This window comes from Heteronotia binoei, chromosome 8 (genome assembly GCF_032191835.1).
Source record: "Heteronotia binoei isolate CCM8104 ecotype False Entrance Well chromosome 8, APGP_CSIRO_Hbin_v1, whole genome shotgun sequence".
NCBI lineage: Eukaryota > Metazoa > Chordata > Lepidosauria > Squamata > Gekkonidae > Heteronotia > Heteronotia binoei.
Window position 1 is genome coordinate 86,690,770 of NC_083230.1, and position 16,538 is coordinate 86,707,307.

Here is a 16,538-nt window from a genome sequence, read left to right on the forward strand (position 1 = left end):
GCAGTGCTTTTGGGAGGGGGGAGGCTATATCAGGACAGGTGGTCCCAAAGGTACGTTGGTTCCCAGACCATTTAGAGCATTGAAGGTTGATTCCAAAACCTTGTACTTGATCGGGTATTCAATCTGGAGCCAGTGCAGCTGGCAGAGTACTGGTTGGATGTGTGCTGTTAATGAAGCTCTAGTGAGAGCCCATGCTGTTGCATTCTGGACCAGTTGTAACTTTCATGTCAGTCTTGGGGTAGCCCTATGTAGAGCAAGTTACAGTAGTCTAGCCTAGAGGTTTCCATTGCATGGATTACTGTGGGAGCCAGTTGCATGACCCGACAAAGTTGAAAAAACCCCACCAGCCTGGCAACATTCATGATCTGGGCCTCCACTGATAATGAGACATCCAGAAACATGCAGGCTCTTAACAGGGGATGCCGGTGTTAATGGCATGCCATCCAGAACTGGGAGTTGAAATCTCAATGCTGTCCAGCCATCTCATCTTTTGATATTAGCACTGATTAATTTGAAATAAATATAGTTAGTATTAAAAATAACCAGTTCTAAGTTTCCTGGAAGGCTTATTTTATTGCCACTGCAGGTTTTCTTCATTAGTGTTAAAATAGAGTCCTAGTGCAGACTGATGACCAGCTGCTTGATGCCATTTTTAACACCATGTTACATATTTAGCAGATTATATGTCTAGTTAAAAATGCAGTCTGCACCTGACAGTCTGTCCATATTCTAGCCCATAGAACTGTTGCATTATTGGTAGTAACTGCACAAGAACTAAGCAATTTGATGATGTTACATTTCTGAAGAATGTTTAAAGTTGTTTAGATGTGATATTGAATGGATGGATTTTACAGAAGTAGCTAGGGCAGTTGGTTTTTGAACTTCCTGCCATCACTGTACCATTTCCACATCAGTCTGTTTGCTGAGAACCCCCTGTGTGTAGGGATGGGTATGAACTGAACCATGAATCACGATTTGCGCTAACAATGACGGATTCATGGTTCGTTCTAAACTGATCCTGCTGCACCCCAACATGAAATGAGCCAGCTTTTTTTTTCTTGGCATGTTGTTTGGTTTGCGTTTGCTTCATTTTTCTATGCAGGCTGGCACTCCTGAAACTGACTAGAAGCAGCAGCTCTGATCTCTCAGGTGGTCTGTGCTTCTGGTCAGTTTCCACTGAAACTGACTAGATGCCACAGCTCCAGTCTTCCCCTACCCCCTGTGCTTCTAGTCAGTTTCCAGTTAAACTGACTAGATGCTGCAGCTCCACTCTCTCCTGCCTAGTGTGGCTTCTAGTTAGTTTCACAAGAAACAGAACAGAAGTGCAGGGGCTGGGAGAGTGGAGCTGCAGCATCTAGACAGTTTCCAAGCTTCCTGGGGGTGTGAACCGACCAGAAGCTGTAGGGCAGCTTCCCTTTCTCCTGCTCCTAGGAGAGCAGTTTACTAGGGCATCAGTTTGCACCAAATTGGAAAACAGGTAGTGGAGAGTCCACTGAAGACTTTGCTGCAAGTTTGGCATCTTGGGGGAACATTCTACACCTTCCCGAACTGAATTAACCAACAAACCACAAATTGTTCAGGAAATTGAAAAACACGTGAAACAGACCGAATCACTGATTCAGGCAACCCAATGCACAATGAACTAAGCCACTATTTTTACATTCCATGACCATCCCTACCTGTGTGTTGCAAGGATGCTGGAGTGCAGTTGGTAGGGCTGGTTCTACTTATGGTGTTGGTGAGACTTTTGTGCCTCACCACATTGGTGCTCAACACAAACTGAATGTGAGCACTAGAATCAGGAGAAGATTGGTAAAGTTGTCACTGAGAGAAGCTTGTCTGCTCTTGTGTGGATCTTTTCAGTGTGGAACCCAGAGGTGTCTGAAGATGGCCAGAAACACAGCTTTAAAACTACTAAAGGTATACCCAAGTTTCTGTTCATTGTCCAATCAATTCACTTATTTGTAAATGTAGTGTTCTGCTTACAGATGTGCAGTTCTACAAACAGCAGAAGTCTCTACTTAAAAACTAATTAAAAACTCTTACCTTCCTAAAACTTGCCTCAATCTAGTAAGAACAGACGGCAGTACGGGTACGCTGCCCACATGCTGCCAATGAACATTCATGGCATAGAGCTCAGGTGGGAGTTAGATGGAAGGAAAACACACTGAGGAGGAGCTTCCTAATTTAAACATCCCAAAGGATTAGGGTTTCCAGGTCCCCTCATTGATCCAGTAGGACTTCTTCTTGCTCTGCAGCCAACTTCAGTTATGGAAGCAGGAAGAAAACTCAGTGAGCCCATGCCTTTCTGACACTCAGAGAGGGGCAGGGAGAGATTTTATTCCTGCTTTTGCAGCTGGATCTCTCTCTCTCTCCCCCTCCCTGCCCCCCTCTCTCCCCCTCACCCCCTGGATTTCCCAATGCCTACCACCCGAAATTTTCTGGTCCTGCTTCAGGCTATGATGGGAAGTGCTCTCCTCACAGTTGGACATAGCTGTCTACTATGGAGTAAATCAGGTATGCTCTACCCCTGCTGAATTGTTTAGTAGTGGAATATATATTCTTGTGTTCATCCAAATGAACATTTCAGTGCACATTGGGATGTATATATATATATCACATTCCTTTGGAAAATATTACCATACAAATGAGCAACATCCAATCTCAGATGTGAATTAAGTTCCTGATTCAGCAAGATGCATGTGCATTGAAGGCTGATTTATTGCACAGATATTAGTTGGATCTGGGAAGGCATTGTGGGTGGACTGTGGAGCTAAGATGTAAGGTAAAGGTGGAAAAAGGCCTCTTCACCATGGGATCCTCCTTTGAGGCTGGGGTAGACAAAGAATGCATCTTGCAGACTGTTTAGGTAGATTGGCTATAGATAATATGAAATCATGTTTGTGAGATCAAATTTGATATCCCTGTGCCTTTATTTCTGCACTCTTCACTCCCCCCCCCTCCTTAGTAGAATTTAGATACACAGAGAGGCCCTTTAGCAGTAAGCAAAACAATGTAATATTCCATAGCAGTTTGATTTGATGTTCTGGTGAGGGCACTCTAACTAAATTTATCTGTAAATGACTGCCTGCATGCTTGTAAATAGGAAGAGGAATCTAATTCAGTATTGGCAGAAATGAAACGTGAGGGATTGAAGTTATCTCTGGAGTTGTCTCACCAGACTGTTTGGCTGTTGCTGGAGAGCAACCTGCCTTTTAAAACTGTCTGTGTGGGTGGTCCTTGAAGAGTGTGAAGAATTGTATATGTGGATGGCTAATGCCTCTGTTAGCCCTCTCCCTCCCATAAAACTTTCCATATGTGCATGTAATGAATAGGATTTTCCCCTCAGTGCTGTGCTTTCTTCTTTCTTTTTTTGAGATCCCCTACTGCTTAACAGGGATTTTCCTCTGCATTTTGGTTAAAGGGGATTGTTCTGCTGCAGTCCTAGGCAGTGTTCCCTCTAAGTTGAGTTAGTGTGAGCTAGCTCACAGATTTTTAGCCTCCAGCTCACACATTTTTGCCTTAGCTCAGGAAGGATGACCCCAGGGTACACTTATTTATGCAGTAGCTCACAACTTTAATGCCAGTAGCTCACAAAGTAGAATTTTTTGCTCACAAGACTCTGCAGCTTAGAGAGGTCCTAGGTGTTTAACTCTTTATAATAGTTCTCAACTGTTGTCCTTAATTGCCTTCTTTTCATTTTAATGTTCAAGCAAAATGAGTTTTTGTCTTCCACCACTTTTTATCCAAGAATAAATGTCTTTAAAGTGTAGAATGAGCAAGACAATGCATGGTGATGTAAAACTGCCACAGTGTTCAGACATCACAACATTAGACTCTGACCCTGATGCTCTATTTAGAAATCACTGAGTTGATGACTTAGCATTCCAGAATGCCTCCAGGGGTCCTTGTACTTCCTCTTTTCCTCCATGTTTCTGTGCTTCTTGTTTCCTTCTGTGGTCAAGATAGTCGTGGTTGGGTTTTTTTCTTGTATTTGTGTGTGTCTGCACTTGGAAGTCATATTGATCTCTAGTAACTGATCTCTATTGGGGGCCTGGAGTTTATTCAGGGAGATTTATATTCCAATCCCAAAGAAGGGTAACGCCAAGGAATTTTCAAACTATCGCACCATTGCACTCATTTCACATGCCAGCAGGGTCATGTTAAAGATCCTACAAGCTAGGCTTCAGCAGTATGTAGATCAGGAACTACCAGAAATTCAAGCTGGGTTTTGGAGAGGTAGAGGATCTAGAGATCAAATTGCCAACATTCGATGGATTATGGAGAAAGCATGGGAGTATCAGAAAAAAATCTATTTCTGCTTCATTGACTATGCTAAAGCCTTTGATTGTGTGGTTCACAACAAACTGTGGCAAGTCCTTAAAGAGATGGGAGTACCAGACCACCTCACAAGTCTCCTGAGAAACCTGTATAAGGGTCAAGAAGCAACTGTCGGAACAGGATATGGAACAACTGATTGGTTTAGAATAGGAAAAGGAGTTTGACAAGGATGTATATTGTCACCCTGCTTATTTAATTTATATGCAGAGTACATAATGCGGAATGCTGGCCTGGATAAAGCAGAAGCCGGAATTAAGATTGCCGGAAAAAACATCAGCAACCACAGATATGCAGATGACACTACTCTAATGGCAGAAAGTGAGGAGGACCTAAAGAACCTCTTGTTGAGGGTGAAAGAGGAGAGCACAAAAGTAGGCTTAAAATTCAACATTAAAAAAAGTAAGATCATGGCATCTGGCCCCATCACACCTTGGCAAATAGAAGGGGAAGACATGGAAGTAGTGACAGACTTCACATTTCTGGGATCCAGGATCACTTCAGATGGTGACTGTAGTCATGAAATTAAAAGACGTTTGCTCCTTGGGAGGACAGCAATGGCAAACCTGAGCAATATAATAAAAAGTAGAGAGATCACCCTCCCAACAAAGTCTATATAGTCAAAGCGGTGGTATTCCCAGTAGTAATGTATGGCTGTGAGAGCTGGACCATAAGGAAGGCCGAGCGCAGAAGAATAGATGCTTTTGAGCTGTGGTGCTGGAGAAGACTCTTGAGAGTCCCTTGGACTGCAGGAAGATCAAATCAGTCAGTCCTAATGGAAATTAACCCAGACTGTTTCCTGGAAGGTCAGATGCTGAAGCTGAAGCTCAAATACTTTGGCCACCAAATGAGAAGGGAGCATTCCCTGGAGAAGATCCTGATGCTAGGAAAGACAGAAGGCAAAAGAAGAAGAGGACGGCAAAAGATGAGATGGCTGGACAGTGTTACTGATATAACAAACACGAATTTGAGCAGACTTTGGAGGATGATGGAAGACAAGAGGGCCTGGTGTGACTTTGTCCATGGGTCGCAAACAGTCGAACTCGACTGTGCGACTGAACAACAACAACAACAAAGCTGAATAAACCTGCCCTGCCTGCGACTGGGTATTATTTCAAGGACAGTCTCTCATCTAAGTACTAGCCACAGTCGACTCTGCTTAGCTTCTGATACCTGTTGAGATTGGACTTGCCTGGGTTATCCAGGTCAGGGCTGGATAGCTGCAGTTGGTTTTGATGCCCACATTGGGCTAACTATGAGTAGTGCTAAGAATATTTGTGCTAAGTAAGTGGTTTTCCAATCAATCTTTGGTGACTTGGTGGCTTGAGAACTGAACCCGATAATCTTCTTTGTTAACAGTGTTATAGTTGTATCTGGCTGTGTTATTTTAAAAAGTCTTAAATTCTGGAGACCAAGTCCTATGAGGAAAGGTTGAAGGACCTTGGTATGTTTAGCCTGGAGAAGAGACGACTGAGAAGTAATATGATCACTATCTTCAAGTACTTGAAGGACAGTCATATAGAGGATGGTGCAGAATTGTTTTCTGTTGACCCAGAAGGTAGGACCAAAACCAGTGGGTTGAAATCAAAAGAGTTTCTAGCTCAACAGTAGGAAGAACTTCTTGACAGCAGTTTTTCAATGGAACAGACTTCCTCAGGAGGTGGTGGGCTCTTCTGCTTTGGAGGTTTTTAAACAGAGGCTAGATGGCCATCTGTCAGCAATGCTGATTCTGTGAACTTAGGCAGGAGGACAGGAAGGGTTGCATTAGTGATTAGTTCTTGTGTCCCAGGGAAATTCTGATTACCATTTTGGGGTCAGGCAGCAATTTGTCTCCAGGCCAGTGTTGCTAGGGTTCCTGGAAGGTCGTTTTTTTGGGGGGGGGGTTGCTATATTCTGGGCACAGAACAGGGGTCACTGGGGATATGATTATTTGCAACAACATAGGGTGATTCATACTGAACTAAATTGCTGCCTTGGTGACCCTTCTGAGGGCAGAAAGTCAGGGTATATATTTGTAAGATAAAATAATAAATACATGCATAAATTCTGAACTTTCTTTTTCTATATTTCTGTTATTAAAATTACTTTGATATATTAACTGTCCTGTGTTGACTGGCTTTTCCACACTCTTCCTTGTTTTAATTCATTATTTTAATGCAATAATCATTTACACAAATGTAGTTAAAAGTAAATTTATTTCTCCTAAACAGCAAATAGTCAGGTAAACTTGTTTCTGGGCTGTGCCACCTTAGGCTGCAGATGAGGGTCCTCATCATAACTGAATAATGCCTCCTACAAAGAGATTCCCTGTATGCATAAAACTAGCATGTCTAGGACCATGCTACACTGAGAAATCATTTCCCTGATAGCTTGTGCAAAGATTTCTTGTCTCTGTGTAAGAAGGAGCATTTAGTCAAGCGTCCTGAAGTAATAACAGTTACAGGGACAGATTTCTTGTTTTGCCAACTATGAGAAGTAGGTTGTAAAAACTATCTAAATGTGGACTATTTCTAAAATATGCTAGCATTCCCATTTAATTATTTGCAGAAGTGATTTTCTTTTTAGGAACTGACATTTGCATATAAAATAGCACACTATAGAAAGTAGATGGAAGACAGAGAAAACCCTTGGGCAAAGTGTAGTAGAATGGTTTCTTTTTTCATTAGGTTGCACAGCCTGAGAGAGTGTCCTCAACCCTAAATTGGAGTAGCAAGGCATATCAACTCTCTTGGCTTGTTATCCCTGCAAATTGTATTTTGTGGAAAGGAGTAAATTATAAACTTCAGAATTATATGAGATGGGATGAGGTAGTACTTTAGTTATATTGCCTGTTTCTGTTTAATAGTAATGCAGGTAGAATGATTTATGTAGCACTTCCACAATCCAAGTGCTGTAGAGTTTAGAATTCTTCTAATAACAGACTTGTGAGGAAGGTAACATATCATTTCATAAACAGAAAGTAAAGTTGTATTTACACAATAGGGAAATAAGAACCACTATCTTCTAAGGTATGTCTATAGCAGTATGCCAGCCCTGGCTTGGAAAATTCCTGGAGATTTGGGGGCAGAGGCTGGGGAAGGCAGAATTTGGGAAATGAGGGAGCTCAGGGGGGATATAATTCCATGGCATCTACCGCCCAAAGCTGCTGTTTCCTCCAGGAGAGCTGATCTCTTACCTGGAGATGTAATTACGGGAGATCTTCAGCCAGCACTTGGAGGCTGGCAAGCCTACATCCTGTAATAATTGATGGTCCTCAAGAAAAAAAGAAGGCAGTTACCTGCTTCTGTGTTAGATCATTATGGCGCTTACTGGGATATATAACCTTCTTTTCCTTCCTCTTTATAATAAAATTGTTCATTTCTGCTTTTTTTTCCCTTCCAGAATGAGCCTCTGACTTCCAGTTATCATGGGTACCCAACAAGAGACAGTCAGGTAAGAGTAATTTCAGTAGTTCCAGCATATCATTGTGGGCTGCGAGCTGCCACTATCGTTGTGGGCTGCGAGCTGCCACTGTATAATGTTCCATATAGATGTGTCTTGATTCCTGTGTGGAATGACAGTGCCTCTATCCCATAAGGGGGTGGGGGTGGAGTGGGGAGAATGGCAGGTCCAGCCACACTGGGAAAGTCTCCTGAATTCCTGCCCCTGCAGAGTCATCAGGATGTACTCTGTGGTACATCGTCAGGGACCATGTGCCTGTAAACCCATGCTGATATATGAATTTGCAAGAAGAGGCAACTGCACTCCTAAGCAGGTCTACTGAGAAGTAAGTCTCGCATATTGTTCATTTAGGCTCACTCCCAGAAGAGTGTCCTTAGGGTTGCAACATTTGTTGGAGAAGGTCATGGAAGCCTTGCAGTTTATGCCTATGCAAATCTTTAATAAATTTACTTCAACAAAATTACTTGACTGCTGCAAAACATGTTTGCTTCTAAAACTGCTGCCCTTTTGAGAGAATGAATTAGAAGGGATGTTAATTTAACAGCTTATCAGCAGTATCCTGGACTCAAAAAGTTGCAATTGAAAGGTGGGGAGCTTGACTGTTTGCTTTCTTGGGCCCTGAGCTAATCATGGACTCACACCCCCAAGGTGGATGCTGCAGTGGTACACAAATGTCCATTTAGGAAGTTCAGAGGGCAATATGCATCAGGATGCAATGGAGAAGGAATTTCCACCAAGGTTGGAAGCAACTTCACATCTATAGCAGTATAACAGCTTTTTATTGAGTGTAAAGCCGGCTTATCCAGATGAGCCTTTTCTTTTTATGTTTTAATGCTATGGGAGTGGGAGATAGTTCTTTTTGAAACATGCTGTCTTCATGATTTGCCGCCACCTGTTCAGACACTTTGTTTGCAATTTGAGTGGTAACATTTACAGCTGCAAATGCATATATTGCTACCTGATGACAGTGGATTATATCGGGGTGGCCTATGGTAGTTCTCCAGATGTTTTTTGCCTACAACTTCCATCAGCCCCAGCCAGCATGGCCAATGGCTGCAGCTGATGGGAGTTGTAGGCAAAAAACATCTGGAGAGCTACCGTTGGCCACCCCTGGATTATAGGAATCTTATTGTGGCGGTGGATGTGTTACAAGTGGATTAGTTGCTTTGTCTCTGTTTGAGACATGATGCAGTCAGTGTCCATGACTGGGCCGACTGGGAGACTGGTCCTGCAGCACGAAAGAGGAGGTGTTGTCAACGGATTTGATAGGCCAGAGCCACTGCTGCCCAGGCAACCGAAGGCTCCCCTGCAAGAAGAACAGTATAATGACTTACAGTTCAAGACATGCAACCTCAAGACCCTGTGCTGGAAAGATTGTGCGCCATAACTCTGGTAAGTCAGATCAGGTTGTGGGTCACAAGAAGACCAGAGAGCCCTCAGAAAGGCCATTTGGGTGCTTGAAAGAAATGGAACAGGTTGCTCAAAGTTCAAGGCAGGCCCGTAACTAGGAAATTTTAAAGGGGGGCATGGAGAAAATGATGGGGGCCAAAATAACATCACAAAACAAATTTTTTAAAAAATGGCTTCATGAGTTCCTGCAACGGTGGCCGAGCAGCCCCTGCATTGGGAGGGAGCCTCTGGCAGCTTGGCAAGGCTCTGGGTGGGAGAGAAAAGCTCTATGGAGAGGGAGAGACTGGCTGGGTGCTGTTATTTGTGGGAGCTGAGATCAGACATGGGCATGCAGCCATGGTAGCTGCTCTTCCTCTGGATCCTGGTAGGCTCCTGAAGCATCCAAGGGGCTCAGCCTGCTCCTGAGTTGCTGCCTGGTGAGCATCTGCTCTGGCTGGACTGGTTGCAGGGCAGAGGGAAAGGGGGCTGGTGCATCAGAGGGGCGCACAGCCACTGGAACTAGCCCACCATCCCCGGGGAGGGTGAAAAAGCTGTTCCGGCTATGGTAGAAAGCGCAAGAAATCAGCAACGGGAAGAGGGAGAAAGTGGTGCTGACTTAAGTGGTGGGGCCAGGTGCAGTCCACGGAGAGTAAGGGTAGGCCCCACCATAGTTACAGACATGGGTCAAGATGTTGTAGATTAATAATCAGTGTTCCAGGGGAATAAGTAGCACATTCCAGAGGTTCCCACAATTATGCATAGGATAGACATCAAGGATACAGCAAGATCTGGGCTCAGATCCTGAAGTGGTTTTTTTCCCTAATGGCTTTTTCAAGGTATCTCTGTTGTTGTTGACTTGAATGTAGGAAAGAACAAATAATAATGCTAAATGAAAGGTGTTGAAAAAAATGGGCACTACAGTAAAAATGTAGCCAAGGTACTAAGATGCTAGTGGAATATAAACTGTGCTTGGAGTTTTCTAAGGTGAGTGACTTAGGTTGTTATACCTGTACATTAGTAGAGTGACAAAGTTATTAAACTGGTAACATGTAACATTGTGAATTCCTACAAGGAGTTATTTATAATAATAGGTATTGTTGATACTAGCAGGCATAATTGCTGTGGCTTAGGAAGCAGCATTTCTGTGGCCAAAGGTTCTCCCACACATACAGACAGTTATAGCTAGTGTTAACACCACACAAGTGTAATCACAATGAATACACATCCAAAGCAATGCGTCCAAACTGAGTAGCTCTGATTACTACTATGTTTTGAGTGGCATTATATCTTCCTTCATCCTAGGAAGTCACTTTGGAAACCATGTTGACTACTGAAGTTTAAAAAGTATGATAGGGAAATGCTGTCTTCTGTCCTGCTGCATAGTGAATTTTGAAACAGGATGAACATTTTAAATAGGCATTGATAATCTGTTCCAGACTTGCAGGCATTTATTGTGTCTTTTACTGGATGCCCAGTTTGGGCCTGAACCATCTTGATCATTTTTAAAGTAGCCTGCTTTTTTAAAGAGTTCATTCATGACCGAAATAAGGCTGTAAAAGAAATATGTGGTACAAGTCTCTTTGCAGTCTGCTTAAAGCTTTGCATGTCAGGAAAAAAGGACCAAGCTTTAATATTCTTCCTGATTTATTAACTTCCCACAAGCTGGGGAACCATCTCAAAAAGTAATCCCCCCCCCCCCGTTCCCTCCATATTCTGCAGTCTTATTTTGTAAGGTGTGAATATATATGTAGTTCTGCATGTTTTCACAGAAGAATTATTTTGGGGAACACACATTTATTTTCCATAAGTATTGCCTAATTGGCATCTCATCATTCCTAATGGCAGTGTCTCCTGTGATATTTATAAGGTAATATTTATTTATGAAGCATGAAAACTCAACAATTAAAAACGTTTTGTTATGCTTCTCTTTTATCAGCAGTATGTTTCACTATAATTCGTTATCCCAGGAATAATACAGGTGAGCATAAGACAGTAGTTAGACATTGCCTAACATCAACATAAGACATCACCTGTGCATACTTCAAAACCAATTTTATTCTTAACTCTGATTCCCCCCCCCTTTGATCTGGTTTTGTACAGAAATATTTTCTTATCTCTTGTTAGATTTTTGACTACCTTTGAGGGGCTTTTAGTCCCTCTTGGCTCTGAGGAGGATTCATTTCAGGCTTGGCTTTCATTAATGAGGTTTCAAAGCTTTTAACTAATCTCATTGGGAGCTGCTAGATCTGATGGGATAGAGATAGCCATATGTAATCTGTCACTGAGCCCCATGTTGCATGAGTGGACTGCAATGTCCAGGGCTTTGTTAAATTCTAGATTAAAAGGAAATTAGTAGCTGCCTATATTGAAATTTGTCTTCTTGTAAACAATCTAGCTGCAAGATATTTAGCAGAAATTGCACCTATTACTTTAGGCTGCTTAGTACACCTTTGAGAGTACATGTATTTTTTTCAAGGTAAATTTATTTCAAAACACAGTCCTTCGCTATCTAATGTACAATATCTTTCTCTTTATATTGTCAGTGTGGTGTAGTGGTTAGAAGGTGAGCCTAGGGACTGGGTGGCCTAGGTTCAATTAATCACTCTGCCATGGAAGCTTGCTCGGCAATCTTGGGCCAGTCACTCTCTCAGCCTAACCTAACTCACAGGGTTGTCCTGCCCATATATATGAAACATTAGCTTCCATTTCTCTGTATCTGAAGAAGTGTGCATGCATACGGAAGCTCATATCTTGAATAAACTTTTGTTGGTCTTAAAGGTGCCTCTGGACACAAAATCTGTTTTACACGGTTGTTGTGGGGATAAAATGGAGGAGGGGAAATAACTGTTTTAAGGTATTTGGGGTCCCCTTTGGGGTCAAAAGCAGTGTATAAATATCCAAATACAAATTGTATAGCCCCTCAGATTTACACATTCTGGGGGGATTAAGAGAATTTTGAGCCTTTCAAGCACTGTTTAGATCATTTAAGTTGTTATAATCAGTATTAGTGACTATATTTTGTTGATAATCTATATTTGCAATGCTGAATTTATAGCACATCTAACAGTGTAAGAGTTTTGCAGTTCTTATTGCTATTATTTGTTTGATATGAAAACTTGCCTTATCCTTTAAGTTCATGAAGTATATTCTGCCCTGCCCCAGTTTCTGCGTTCACATTAACCCTTCTTGAACCATTCCTACTACAGGCTAAATGTTTTCAAAAACTGTGGCAAATTTTCAACAAACATTCTCTCTCAATTTTCTCATCTCTTCTACTCAAACGAAGTCCATAACCATTGGGCTCTGGTTCAGCAGGAGAACATCTGCCCTGCATACAGGAGGTCCTAGATTAGTCCCTAGCGGGTCCAGTTAAAAGGACTGGGAATAGGTGATGCGAAAAACCTCTGTTTAAGATCTTGGAGAGCCACTGCTGGTCTACATAGACAATACTGACCCTGAAGGATTGATGTTTAGTAGAAGGCAGCTTAATGTGTTAATATACAGACTCAGGCTCTCCCTTGCTTTTCTATTTCTATAGAGAGCCAGTTTGGTGTAGTGGTTAAGTGTGCGGACTCTTATCTGGGAGAACCGGGTTTGATTCCCCACTCCTCCACTTGCACCTGCTGGAATAGCCTTGGGTCAGCTATAGCAATGGCAGAGGTTGTCCTTGAAAGGGCAGCTGCTGTGAGAGCCCTCTCAGCCCCACCCACCTCACAGGGTGACTGTTGTGGGGGGAGAAGATACAGGAGATTGTAAGCCGCTCTGAGTCTCTGATTCAGAGAGAAGGGCGGGGTAAAAATCTGCAATTCTTCTTCTTCTTCTTCTTCTTCTTCTTCTTCTTCTTCTTCTTCTTCTTCTTCTTCTTCTTCTTCTTCTTCTTCTTCTATTTACGAAGATTCTGTTTAGGAAGGATGATCCCGCCTTTACTGTATATTGTATATTGTATTTAAACAGCACCATAAAATGTTTTAAATTGTTTTAACTGTATTTTATTGCTTTTAATCGGTAATTGTAGATGTTCCAGTTGAGCCGATGTTAGCCGCCCTGAGTCTGATTGCGTAGAGGGCGGGATAAATAAATAAATTTATGTAATAAATAAATTTACTTTCTTATCATACATAATATAGCATGTGCACAAATGTGCAGGTTTTTGTTCCTGTTTTTCTGATGGCAAACGGGCTGCAAGAATGAACCATACATCTTTAGTTGTTTGGATAATTAGTGTTGAAGGCCCTGACAAATTCTCTTTGGCTCAAATAGCCAGCCCAAAAATTAAGGAGCCAAACACATTTTTTTTCAGTCTTCAAAGATTTGTAATGACAGTATTTCTATTCACAGTTTCTGATAATTTTATTAAAACTATGACAGAAGTCTGGTATTATGTAAATAAATACAGGGATCACCGCAACATAACATCAAAATTTAATTATTACCTTTAAAAGTTCCATTTAATTGAATATTGAAACAGTATAGAAATCAATTGGTTAAGAAATGACTTCATTTACTACCACTCACTGGTGTAACATTAACATATAAACAAGCAAATATATGTGTCTATTTTGTGCCATTTTGGCTGTTCCTAATGACTGGGGAAGGCAATGGCAAACCACCCTGTAAAAAGTCTGCCAAGAAAATGTTGTGATGTGATGTCCCAACATTGGTTGGTAACGATTCAGTGCTTGCACAGGGAACTTACCTTTACCTTAAATAAAAGGTATTATATTCCATGGATTGTGTTCTTGCCATTGGATTTTTCTTTTATATCAAGACTGCTGTAAACAAAGAGAGGGATGTGTCAATTGGAGGAGAATGGGACTAGAAAGAGACTGGATTTAGGAAAAATCAACATGAGATAAAACTACCCAATTTGGCTTCAGTAAACTTTATACCTTGTGCAGCCATCTTAAATTTATCTCCAGTGTTAATGTAATGACATTCTACCAACTAATTCCTTTACTCTCCACTTACAAAATCCAACCATTTGTTGTTATTTGCTCTGAGAAAGTCAGGGTGCAGCCTGATACCAGCACTGTTTGAAATCTGCATCTGTTCAGCATTACATTACGCCCAGGAGGCTTGCATGAGAAGGTCTTAAGATTATGGCATGAGACTTGGCTTCATATGAAATGATAATAAGCTTTGTACTTCCACTGATGGTTGCCAAGAGACACTCCAGTACAGTCATCGCTGAAAATACTAGGCATCATGGTGACCTGCTCTCTGGGATTTGTTGAGCCATGTAGTATTGTAAGAACATTCCCATAAACATAAAGGTGGCACAACTCCCCTTCTGATTGTAGACACTAAAGATTAAACAAATCTGTATTGGTTCTCTTCTAGAATATACTGTAACGTATGAAGTTGCAGATATGTGAGAACACACTTGAAGATGGCTTGTATTGATTCATTCATTGTATGATTCATTCATCACTGATTTAGAAAGTGATGGTTTATGCTTGTGGGTCTTTAAAAAAAATTTTTTGTTGGAAAAATACATTTGATTTTGATTTCAGTTTTTAAGGACTTTTCATCATTTTAATCAGCTTATGATCATACCCGATTTAAAACATTTTTGAAAGAAGTCGATACTTTGCTGTTCCTGAGTGCCCAGCTTTCTCCATTTCTCCTTTCCCCCTTCATTTGCAAAAATTCCAAAGATAACTCTTAGCAAAAAAGATGAAGAATTTTTAGAAGGCTCAATTTTCAGTAGATGGCTTTGTCAAGAATAGAGTTTAAGCAGAAGCACCTTTGAGATTCATTGTTTAACCATGGCATAATCCTTTACTCTTGTTTCTGTGCATTGCTCTTTCTTCAGAAATGTAAGCTTCAGTTTCATTATACTTCTTTACCTTCTGTTGTTAACCAAACACCCTCTAGTGGAGAAACCATAAGTATTTCTGATAACAAAATAAGCAGCATGACTTACAACACTATAGCATAGAAGTACGTAACTTGGAGTTACCTAAAAATTTGGGCACAATGCAAGACAGGTGAATCAAGTGAGTCCTGCAAATCCTCTTCAATTTGTACTAATTTCCATGATTATAATGTGTTTTAAATGAATGGGACTCTCATATGCTGCTTACAACGTGTAGTTGGACTTGCAGCACAGAACACATCAGTCTTTCAAATGCTTTTTAAAACAGAAAACATTTATGGGCCAGAATAACATCAAGTGTGGAATTTCTTCCTATAAGCGTCTCAAATTTTTGTCCAGAAAGAGAAGCTCTGCCAGGTTTTTTTTTTTAACCCCCATTTTGTACCATTCATGGGATACATTCAATGTAATTTGTTCTGCAATCTTGGGAAACATTGATTTGTAAGTTAACCATAGATGGAAACGTATTAAATTGCAGGAACAAAAAGAAAGAAGAGGGATCTTTAATCTAGTTGTACTATTAAGACAGCCTTGACTAATGTCTTTTTTTCTTTATCAGAATAACAAACTTGAATCAATTTTTAACAAAACAGAAGCAGTGTTCCAGTGAAGACAGTGACACCTCTGGATGTTACAGAAATATTTTTAAAAAGGTTTTCTTTCTAATGGTGAAATTAAAGTTTGGGATAAAAAATTATCACCATCTGAATAACAAGGCAGGTATAAGATGGAACACTTAAACCTTGGACAGTGCCCACTGTGCCCATGTTTGAGCCACCCTTTTTATATGTCGTTGATCTAGTGGGGAAATGGTTTCATTTATTGCATGCACTTTTAATTGCCTTAAACAGTCTATGAAAATTTCTAGACCAAATGATTGCAGCATCCTAGTCTGGGCTTTTTTTGGTAGAAAAAGCCCAGCAGGAACTCATTTGCATATTAGGCCACACCCCTGACATCACCATTGTTTCACACAGACTTTTTTGTAGAAAAGGCTCAGCAGGAACTCATTTGCCTATTAGGCCATACCCTCTGATAACAAGCCAGCCAGAACTCCGTTCTTGTGTGTTCCTGCTCAAATAAAGCCCTGATCATACTTATATGGCATGTATACTTGATTGCAGCATCATATTGTGGCCTTGTTTTGAGTTCCAAACTATCACCCCTCCTGGATCCTGTGCTTCTTCATGGCCAGAAAAATGTGTCTTCATTCAATGCGTACTGCATACAGAAATGAGTTTTGTGGTTGTAACTGTTATCTACCATAAGAGGGCACTCATTGCCCAGGAACTGCAGCTGAAAGTGTAAAGAGGACATTCAGCTCTGCATGGTTTTGTGGGGGGAGGGCAGGAACCTAGGCTTGTTCCACTGTGGTAGACAACATCCTTCCTCTAGGAAGCTGTTTCCATTTTCTGAAAGCATACTGTTCTACTTCCTGGCAGTTGATGGGAGTTGGAATATGTGGATAATATATGTAGGTGGCTGGCAGTGG

General features: G+C 41.3%; 1 protein-coding gene across 12 annotated transcripts in view; it reads left to right on the top strand.

Annotated features, from left to right (window-relative positions):
- RBFOX2 (RNA binding fox-1 homolog 2) overlaps positions 1 to 16,538 on the top strand; it is a 268,012-nt gene that overhangs the window by 53,819 nt on the left and 197,655 nt on the right. For all 12 annotated transcript variants that reach the window (XR_009555753.1, XM_060245527.1, XM_060245531.1 and 9 more), the window contains exon 2: positions 7,720 to 7,770. Coding sequence is in view for 11 of the 12 variants with exons in the window: in XM_060245527.1 (XP_060101510.1) it covers positions 7,720 to 7,770 (51 nt within the window). In the remaining variant the exon portion in view is untranslated. The remainder of the gene's footprint in view (positions 1 to 7,719; positions 7,771 to 16,538) is intronic.